This window comes from Bactrocera oleae, chromosome 4, assembly GCF_042242935.1.
Source record: "Bactrocera oleae isolate idBacOlea1 chromosome 4, idBacOlea1, whole genome shotgun sequence".
NCBI classification, from domain to species: Eukaryota; Metazoa; Arthropoda; class Insecta; order Diptera; family Tephritidae; genus Bactrocera; species Bactrocera oleae.
Window position 1 is genome coordinate 60,158,130 of NC_091538.1, and position 10,406 is coordinate 60,168,535.

The following is a 10,406-nucleotide window of genomic DNA, read 5'->3' on the forward strand; positions in this document are numbered from 1 at the left end:
AAATAAATAAAATAAATAAACAATAAAATAAAAAATCAACAACAAAGAACATCGTATAATCGAAATTTGAAATGTATTGTAATGTACTTATAAAACAAATTAAATTGCGAAAATATATATATATACAAACAACTATATACAAAAAAATTGAAGTTTTTTCCCCCAATTAGTTTTAGGTTAGGTTTAGTATTATTCGTTAAAAACTTCACGTCATTATGCCATGAAAAGGTATATCAAGTTTGACACGAAGTTTGTAACACACAGAAGGACGAGACAAGTTGATTTAGCAAATTCTGTATATACGCGAAATAGTCCCTCAGTTGGTCAAAAGCTAAATCGATCAGTTCGTGGTATTTTATAGGGTATCCGAGGTTTCCTTCTGGGTATTACAAACTTCGTGGCAAACTTAATATACCCGGGTGATCAGGGTATAAAAAAGCAAACAACCTCATTGATTTTAAATTTAACTACACACCAATAAGATAAAAAGCCGACGACAGTCGGGTCTACCTAACCGAAACGGAACTGGTTTATTATCTGTCAACTACAGTATTCCTCCAAATTACAGCAGGTATGTTTTCTGCCGCTACAACAACAAAAACCAAAAGTAACATATATTTCTTCTAATTTATTGAGTTAAATCACGTATGAATGTTAAATTTATTGGATTTATGCGGGTTATAAAGAGTCCAAATACAACAGGCCACCAAATAGACCAGGTAAGAAGACAACTCATGCGCTGTAAAATTGGATATAATGTATAAGGTTTCAAATGATGAGATGATAAAAATGCATCGAGCTAGAAATTGGTATATACTAACATATTTATCTACAGTTGTTATAATGAAACAAATACAAAAAAAACCAAACTTCTTTAATTATGCGGCTTTGTTCGGGTATTGTTGCCTCGTGTTGTCTAATAGCCGTTATGAATAATAGTTGATGTGTATATTGCTTCAAACGCCACAATGCACTTAACATAAAAACCAATAGGAAAACATCCAGCCAGCATAAAGCGGCGCTACTATATAACCAAATTAAGTTAATATCAGACATAACATTATGTTGTCAGATAAAAATTCAAAAGAAAGTGCTTTCGGTAATTATTAAAAAAAGCTTTTACAACAAGTATTGATGGCAGCCAACGAAAGTCTTGAGAGAAATTATGTTGAAAAATTTTTAAACGTCTCGGCATTGCCCTGAATTGCAATACATCATTGAAAATAAAATCTTTACGTGCCATGCGCTTTGCAAAATTTTCACTAAGCTTATCATGAATATTCCATAAAATAAGCAACATAATTTGATACATAACGTACGGTTAATATTCAATGTTTGTTGGAGTAGCTGTATACTTGAACTAATTACAAATTACTTCCATACTGTGGCATATCTGCACATAAATTTAAGGCGATTGCTTAGATTGGCTTTTATTGCCATTCATTACTTGACTTATTACTTCATAATTTTACATGTGTGCATTAAATACAAGAGCTGTAAATTATAGTGAGTTTATATAAACATAGAAACAACATAATTTCACCAAAAACTTGTGACGGTTTGTCGCTCTTGTATTGGCGCTTACATATGTATCAGGAATAATTATTTATGTATGGTATGTACATATGAATCAAATTTCAAATATTTGAATTTTCCTTGAAATTCAAATTGGAAATGCTCAACATGTTTAACCGATAAGTACGATGTCCGACTTAAATAAGTTATTTGAAACGTTAAATTTGAAAAAATCGATAACAATTTTCCGATAATCAAAACAACTAATTCTCCCCTCTCTAAAACTAAAATGCAAAAATTGCATTCTCTCTGGCAAATAAACAAATTGCGTTAAACGGAGTGTTTTTTCTTAAATTTAATTAAAAATTAAAATGAAGCGTGTTAAGAGCACACCCAATGCGGTAGCAAAGCTGAAGAAAACTAAATCTGCTGCTTCTAGTGTAAGTGATGCGAATAATGATAGTATTTCACCAGCTGCAATTAACGAAAAGGCAGCATCAAGTATAATTTCAATAGAATCTTTACAACAACGCCGTTTAGCAACAGCTGAAAGCATTGCTGACTTTAGTTTTAACAAAAAACGAGTTCGCGTACTTAATACCGTCGAGGAAGTGTCTGAATCGCGCTGCGGTGGTGTATTGTATTGGATGTCGCGCGAAGTACGCGTTCAGGACAATTGGGCATTTTTATACAGCCAACGTTTGGCTCTAAAACTCAAATTACCACTTTTAGTTACATTTTGTCTTGTACCAAAATATTTGAATGCCACATTGCGTCAATATAAGTTTTTATTTGGTGGCTTAAAAGAAGTGGAGCACGAATGTCGCGAACTGAGTATACCCTTACATTTATGCTTAGGCACGCCAAGGGAATGTTTACCAGAGTTAGTGAATAAATACAAAATAGGCGTTCTGGTGTGTGATTTTACGCCACTTCGTGTCCCACAGCAGTGGGTGGAAGAAGTAAAGGAAAATCTATCCACTGAAGTTCCCTTTATACAAGTGGATGCACACAATGTGGTGCCATTGTGGGTAGCCTCCGACAAACAAGAATATGGTGCGCGCACTATACGTGGAAAAATTAATTCAAAACTAGCGGAGTTTCTCACAGAATTTCCACCAGTTATAAAGCATCCACACAATAAGAATATAATTGCAAATTACGAACCAATAGATTGGAAAGCTGCCGAGGCGTCCTTACAATGCGATCGTTCAGTAGATGAAGTTGATTGGGCTCAACCAGGCTATATAGCTGCTTGCGCACAATTGCAGAGCTTTTGTACAAAACGTTTGCGAATTTTCAATGAGAAGCGAAACGATCCAACTATAAATGCGTTATCCGGACTCTCACCGTGGTTTCATTTTGGTAAATATGCCATTACATATTTATGCTAATTTTTCAAAAACCACAGGTCTAAAAAAGTACATCCGAAGAATGCAATTGCAATTAATCTATTGTTTTAATTTAGGCCACATTTCTGTTCAACGCTGCGTTCTCGAAGTCATGAGACTAAAATCGAAAGATAAAGCATCAGTGGAAGCGTTTTGCGAAGAAGCTATTGTAAGACGTGAATTGGCGGATAATTTCTGTTATTACAATGAACACTACGACAGTCTCAAAGGTCTACATGCTTGGGCAGCTAAAACGCTAGAAGATCATCGTAAAGATAAGCGCTCACCTTCTTACACATTGGCTGAGTTTGAGCAAGCTCGTACCCACGACGATCTATGGAATGCAGCACAAATACAGTTGTTGCGTGAAGGCAAAATGCATGGTTTTCTTCGTATGTATTGGGCAAAGAAGATCCTGGAGTGGTCTTCAACACCCGAAGCGGCTCTAGAAACTGCAATTTCTTTAAATGATAAATATAGTTTGGATGGTTTAGATCCTAACGGCTATGTTGGTAAGTGTAACGGCTGATAACAGAAAATTTCAAGTAAAAATATAAATTTGTAGGTTGTATGTGGTCGATTGGAGGCGTGCATGATCAGGGATGGGCTGAGCGACCAATTTTTGGAAAAATACGTTTCATGAATTATAAAGGATGTCAGCGAAAATTCGACGTTGCGGCTTTTGTGGCACGTTATGGCGGCAAAGTATATAAGTCCAAGTAAACGTTGTTTTTATTTTTTATTTATGTATATATACTCATTTGAATTTAAAAAATCTCACTGGATGATTATAAGAATATACATGTACCTTAATTGTTATTAAAAAAGCGAAACGTTTTTTTGTACTCTCAATATATGTACATATGTACATATGCATATACATATGAGTATTTTTCACTTGTAGCACTAAAGTTATTTACTACAAATAAAGGGTAGAGGAAATAGATAATTGTTTTTTATTTCATAGATTATTAGATTATAGATTATATTAGTTTCGAGGTATGCACCGCGACCTATGGTCTATTGTGCCCTCCCCTAAGTCATATCGTATCATCTAGGCCCAGCATGTTGATAAATTCCAAAATTCTGCTGGGTGCTAGTGAGGCGATACGATCCCTGTGTGGAAACATGGATCCCAGGGCCTTGATTCTGCGTCTGCAGACTGCTGTGCAGTTCATCAGCAGATGTCTTTATTTCATATGATAGTCACTAATTTAAACTGATTTATATGTGTTATGTGGCATTGTATAAATTCGAAAGGTATAGCTTTTATGTTACGAGCAACTATGTGTTAATGAAAAATGTAATATAAAAAAATACTTTTAAATAATACTATAAAGTACAAAATATTAATTGCACACTTACCGAAAGCGGTTTTCTGTATATTAATAAATCTTCTGAAAATGTAATTTTCCATATAACTATTGGGCTCACTCATGTAAAAATTGTATACGATTTTTTTTAGCATATGCACATTGTAGGTAATAGGAAGTTCTTTGTGTATTTAAAAGCATATGTTGAAAAAAGCACAAACAAATTTATTCGCTCACAGTAACTAAATTTTTATTTTGTCTAATATCTTAATCCATAGCTAAACTATAAAAATTAAAATTTAAGCTTTCTTAATGCTTCGGATTAAATAATTTACCTATTAATGCTTATCTGCCATTTTGTGTGTCATACACGTTTTAACATTACAACATAATTCAGATATTCCACTTGTAGAAATAACGCCATTTTATGCTTTCATTGGAATTAAGGCACATTATTCGTGCATTGGAATTTTCCTATGCAAATTTTCGGAAAATAATTGCAAATTTATGCAAAAATAGAATTCTGAACATGTAATTATTTAAAACAGAGCTTACCAGAATATAATCTTTATAACACAAATAATTAAACACTGAATAAAACCGCCCGGAAATCCATTACGCATCCGTTTCGTTTTTCCATAAGTCGGAACTAAAAGTATTAGGGATGGGTGTTTCATTAGTCAGATATTGAGTAATCGATTTTCATGCTTTTTATATGCCAAGATCTGTATATGTATGGTATATAATCGTTATCGATAAATGTTTCATTAAAAAAAACAACATATTTGCATTCTCTACACAATGAATGAATAAATTTTCCATTCTCATGCTGGAAACAGTCACCGACATTCCGCCCTTCCACACTTATCGACCGTATCAAACCAAATTTGCCAAAAGTTATGCCCATTTGATCAATGTTGCCATTGTATAATATGTATACACGATTTTTCACACATTTAGTTTTTTAGTTATATATTTTCATAATATAAAAGCTCAAAACTAAAATCCTATATAATAATAATACTGGCAACCCTGCGTTGCAAAAGAGCAATCAGCTCATTTATAAGCTGAATCGGTCTACGGTTTTGCATCGGTGACTGTTTGAAGCATGAATTATGTTAAGATTAAACAATGCAAGGTAACACATATGTATGTATAATGGAGATTCAATTGAATTCTTCCAGTTCCAAGAATGTTGCGACAGGACAATATGGTTACTGCATATCTTTGGATAGTAAATTTAGTTTGGGTGGTATAATAAAAATATTAAATGCGAACTTACCGGGAGCGGTTTCCTTTATTTAGCAAACTATTATTATACTGTTGTGGAGTATACATTTATAAGTTTGCAAACATTTAACTTCCCCTAAGAGTATCATGCATGTAAATTTTATCACTTTTGTATGAATGTAACATTAATTAATCTGATAATTCTAATATTAAGAAATTAATCGAAACACTGCTAAATTCATTAAATTACTTATCTCTGAAAATTGTTCACGTCACGCAATGGAAACGGAAATGCGCTAAGAATTGTTCTTTTTACAGGGTTTGCGAAGTCTTTGTGGTTGTTCAACGGTTGAAGAACTAAATAAAAATGTACATTCATATATTTGTTTGAAAGATACATTTTCTCATATGAATCCTTCTGGTTAAATATTAAATTATTGCAAATACAACTATTAGCTATTTGACGCACTTTGTAACGTAATCCAAATATTCCAAATGAGGAAAACTCGCCATTTGTAATTTATTGCTGTCATTGGAATTAAGGCATATTTTATATGTGCATTGGAATTTTGCTACACAATTTGTTAAAAATAAAAGCTAAATTATGCAGAAATAGTTTTATAAACATTCAAATTACTTCAAACTCATTAATTACATTTTTTCATACAATAGAATTAAAAATTTAAAACTTAAAACACTTTATTTTGCGCTAAACCCGCCCGGAAATTATTTACGCGCCCGTTTCATTTTTCAATAAGTCGGAACTAAATATATTAAAGATGGGTAAAAGCTTTTTACAAGACACACATTAGTAGTCGATTATTATGCTCAACGAGCTTTTATAAGTGTCGAACAAATGACTTATATACTTATTCAATATGCATACATCATCTATAAATTGTGATTTTGATATTTCGTCGTTTAGGAAATTTTAAATTTAGATAAGCATGCTATATTTGAGGTTTTCATTACAAAGCTTTCATACTTATCAGGCTACATTATTAATAGAACCAATAAATAGATTTCGATAACGTTTAAAGAATATAATCGATATGTTATTATATGTAATAAATATTTTACATGGTTGTGAAATATACTTGTAAAAGCGCGCATTTGAATAAGATTTTGTAAAGCAACTCAAAGTTTGAAAAAAATCATCCAATGAAAAGAAGCTTTTATTGAATTGTTATAAAAATGAAGCGTTTGAAGGGAAAATATAATCTTCGCAAGGAAGCTAAGTCTGCAAGTTCAAGTGAAGAAGAGGACATATCACGACCTTGCACCAATATATCACCACAACTACTCATTTCAAAGCAGTCACTCAACCAAAGGCGCTTGTCCACAGCAAAGAGTATATCTGCATTTCCTTTTAACAAGAAACGCGTTCGAGTATTAAGTGCTGAGGATAAAGTAAGTGATGTCCATTGCGGCGGTATACTCTATTGGATGTCACGTGATGCACGGGTGCAAGACAATTGGGCATTGTTATTTGCACAACGATTAGCTTTGAAATTTGAACTACCACTTTTAATTGCATTTTGTATTACACCACAAGATGCGAATATCACAAAGCGCCAATATGAATTCTTATTGAGTGGTTTGGAAGAACTAGAACACGAACTCCATGAACTATTAATCCCTTTGCACTTATGTTTTGGGTCAACAGCATGTTGTTTGTCAGAATTTGTACGCTTGCATGAAATCTCCGCTATTGTTTGTGATTTTTCGCCTTTGCGTGAACAACAACAACGTGTAGAAGAAGTCAAATTAGTTTTACCTTCGGACATACCATTTACCCAGGTTGATGCACACAATATAGTGCCATTATGGGTAGCTTCCCATAAACAAGAGTTTGTGCCTTTTTATATGCGTCGTAGGATTTATCCGATATTGGATGAATTTCTCACGGAATTTCCACCGGTAATAAAACATCCACATAATAAGAATATTTTGAATTTCGAACGTGCAGATTGGAAGAAGGCTCGAAATTGGTTTGATGGTGATTGTTCGGTGGGTGTTGTAAAGTGGGCAAAATCGGGTTATACGGCGGCATGTGAGCAATTGCAGAGCTTTTGTACTAAACGTTTACCCATTTATGGCGATAAACGTGATGACCCAACAGCAAATGCATTGTCGGGATTGTCGCCATGGCTTCACTTTGGTAAATGTATTTGCTGTTCCTTTAAATTTATAAATATGTATATATATTAATATTAGGTCAAATTTCCGCGCAACGTTGTGTTCTGGAAGTTAAGCGTTACTCATTTAAATGCCAAAAATCTGTGGAAGCCTTTTGTGAAGAGGCAATTATACATCGCGAATTGGCGGACAATTTCTGTTATTACAATAAAAACTACGACAATCTTAACGGGCTATATTCGTGGGCATTTAAAACACTCGATGAACACCGCGATGACGAGCGCAACCCCTCCTATAAACTTTCCGAATTTGAAAAGGCAAATACATACGATGACCTCTGGAATGCAGCCCAAATACAGTTGTTGCGTGAAGGCAAAATGCACGCATTTCTTCGTAAGTATTGGGCAAAAAAGATACTGGAATGGTCCAACTCACCAGAAGAGGCGCTAGAAACTGCCATTTATTTAAATGACAAGTACAGTTTAGACGGCAGAGATCCCAAAGGTTATGTGGGTGAGTTTTAAATATTTTAAATAATTCTAAAATACCTGAATATACATTTGTATAATAGTTTTAATCATATTTTTTACAAATGACCACTCATACAAATGTAAAGATACAGCTTACATGTATTAGCTATCTTGTATCTTGTACTATGTATCATCACTTTCTGAGAATAATATATGAATTAATTATTATTTTAGGCTGCATGTTCTCAATTGGTGGTTTACATGATGGTGCCTATCGTAATAGAGCAATTTTTGGTAAGATCCGTTATATGAACTACAAAGGCTGTCAACGTAAGTTCGACGTAACAGCCTTTGTTGCTCGTTATAGTACCGAAAATGTTATGAATTAAAAATTAAACTAAAGTTAAGTTTCGATTTTCATAAAAACCATACATACATTTTTACAATTATTAAATATAATCCAAATGTTTACACCAACTTATACAAACAATCAAAGCTTGTATTTCTATCTCTCTGTAGTATTCTTCGGACTTATAGCTTTCGACAAATGCTTGTTACATTTCCAAAAACTAAAATATTCAAAGAAAATGAGTCGGTGGCGCGAAAACATTAAATTGGTAAAAGCTTTTTTTTTGAAAAAAAATCGATAAGCAACGATAAGAGCATGCATACATTTACGATCTCCATTCATTTAGTCAATTCATTAAAATCGCTAATCATGGTATGTACTTTGTGTATTACAAGGCTAGCTGTATGCCTGTTCAATGGTACTTTGGCCAGATATATACCGATTATAAATCGAAATATGGCCATTCGTCATAAAAAGAAATTTTGTTTGAATGTTCTCAACTTCCTTCATTAAATTATACTTTACCGATTAGTTTTCAGTTATATTATTTCAAAAATCATATTTTTTACTTTTTTATTACGTTTTTATGCTATATTTTTGGCTAGTTTGCTAAAGCTTGTAGCCAAAGAAACCAAAACAAATCTTAATGTGAAAAGTAAAAAATCCCCATTATTAAATTTAGTCCTTTTCTGCTATCTTTGTTAAATGATCTTCGATTTCCTTTTCTTCCAACACTGTAAATTCTGGACTGTCCTTGGTGACAATGCCAATTTCAATACCACTTGGTTTGAAATCTACTTGTAGAACTTGCGATAAACAAGTTATAGCTAGCTGTATGGCTTTTTCTGTCGACAATTCACTTTTGTATTTCTTTTCCAAATAGCTTCTGGCATCTTGTTGTTTTACGCCGACCGCAACAGCTTTTAGTCCACAATAATAACCCGCAGGATCAGTTTTATATACTGCAGGTCCCAACTCATCGTCGTAGGCGATAAGTACCATGCCTGAAATTTTGCAAAAAAAAAATACAAATGTATATCTGCATTAACTTTTTTTTTTGTTAGTAATCCTTACTGCATGCTAAAGGACGCATTTCAGCATTTTGCGTGTACACTTGGTTAACATCGGCAATACGCCTACACAGAACATCTACTGGTATATCATAGCCAAATTTGTAACGAAAGTTTGCAGCTTCATAACGCGCTTTTTGTACTTGTGATCGACTATCAGCTAAAATGTAAACGTGTATATGTAAAAAAAAAAACAAATTTTAATTTATTGTAACTATTTACATATGCGTCCAGTCATCACGCAACCAATGTTTTTGGTAATGCGAAATAGATGTGTAACAGTTTCCGGGTCAATCAGCTTTTCGGCTACCTTTTTTTGAGTAGCTACTACAGCGCAATCTTTGCCTTTTAATGCTACCGATGTAAGACCTTCATGATCAATAGATTTGAAGGCGTACTCTGTTCATGTGTAACAAATATATTAATAGATAAATATATTGACTAATATTTTTATTAGCTTTATTAGTTTGTGCTTACCCACTTGGTAGAGACGTCCCTCGGGCGAGAAAATGGTAATGTGTCTATCAAAGCCGGCTGAACTACCACGCGACATTTTTATGGTTTTTTACTGCACAAAATAAATAACTAAAAGTTACACAACATATATTCGTTATATTAGTATATGTTAACATTCAATTCCAAAATATTAATGTCTAATAAAATATAAAAGCTGCAAATTACCTATGGAAAACAAATTTCTTCGAATGACCAGCAAATTGTTAATTCTGCTTCTTCTTTTCATCAGATAATATTCACAATTGTCAAACTGCTGTCAATTCTTTAATATCTGGTCATGCCGTATGCAATTTTTTTAATAAATAATTATTACGCACTTACAAATAACTGTAATGAATATTTTTTAAAAGTGAACCATTAATTTCAATTTGAAAATTGTTGGAAGTTCCAACAAAACCAAAACTTTAAAACTT

General features: G+C 33.1%; 3 protein-coding genes, 1 long non-coding RNA gene and 1 pseudogene across 5 annotated transcripts; 2 read left to right on the forward strand and 3 right to left on the reverse strand.

Annotated features, from left to right (window-relative positions):
- Positions 1 to 628: 628 nt before the first annotated feature.
- On the reverse strand, positions 629 to 1,318 carry LOC118680008 (uncharacterized; annotated as a pseudogene).
- A 458-nt stretch (positions 1,319 to 1,776) lies between these two features.
- Positions 1,777 to 3,855, forward strand: LOC106620973 (deoxyribodipyrimidine photo-lyase). Its single transcript, XM_014239648.3, has 3 exons — positions 1,777 to 2,880; positions 2,984 to 3,418; positions 3,472 to 3,855. Exons 1-3 carry the CDS (start codon positions 1,887 to 1,889, stop codon positions 3,627 to 3,629), a joined length of 1,587 nt encoding a protein of 528 aa, XP_014095123.3. The 5' UTR covers positions 1,777 to 1,886; the 3' UTR covers positions 3,630 to 3,855.
- Positions 3,856 to 5,686: 1,831 nt separating this feature from the next.
- On the reverse strand, positions 5,687 to 6,097 carry LOC138857223 (uncharacterized). The gene is made up of 2 exons (XR_011396280.1): positions 5,919 to 6,097; positions 5,687 to 5,806 (listed from the first exon to the last, which is right to left on the reverse strand). It is a non-coding gene; the product is annotated as an uncharacterized lncRNA (long non-coding RNA).
- A 421-nt stretch (positions 6,098 to 6,518) lies between these two features.
- LOC106620975 (deoxyribodipyrimidine photo-lyase) lies at positions 6,519 to 8,553 on the forward strand. The gene is made up of 3 exons (XM_014239651.3): positions 6,519 to 7,610; positions 7,667 to 8,101; positions 8,293 to 8,553. Exons 1-3 carry the CDS (start codon positions 6,644 to 6,646, stop codon positions 8,445 to 8,447), a joined length of 1,557 nt encoding a protein of 518 aa, XP_014095126.3. The 5' UTR covers positions 6,519 to 6,643; the 3' UTR covers positions 8,448 to 8,553.
- Positions 8,554 to 8,966: 413 nt separating this feature from the next.
- On the reverse strand, positions 8,967 to 10,291 carry Prosalpha1 (Proteasome alpha1 subunit). Of its 2 annotated transcripts, none has more exons than XM_014239655.3 (5): positions 10,159 to 10,291; positions 9,955 to 10,062; positions 9,700 to 9,876; positions 9,482 to 9,637; positions 8,967 to 9,411 (listed from the first exon to the last, which is right to left on the reverse strand). In XM_014239655.3, exons 2-5 carry the CDS (start codon positions 10,028 to 10,030, stop codon positions 9,086 to 9,088), a joined length of 735 nt encoding a protein of 244 aa, XP_014095130.1. In that variant the 5' UTR covers positions 10,031 to 10,062; positions 10,159 to 10,291; the 3' UTR covers positions 8,967 to 9,085. The 2 variants fall into 2 exon arrangements, with proteins under 2 accessions (XP_014095130.1, XP_014095131.1); XM_014239656.3 differs by having other exon boundaries at positions 9,955 to 10,045; positions 10,159 to 10,233.
- Between the last annotated feature and the right edge of the window lie 115 nt (positions 10,292 to 10,406).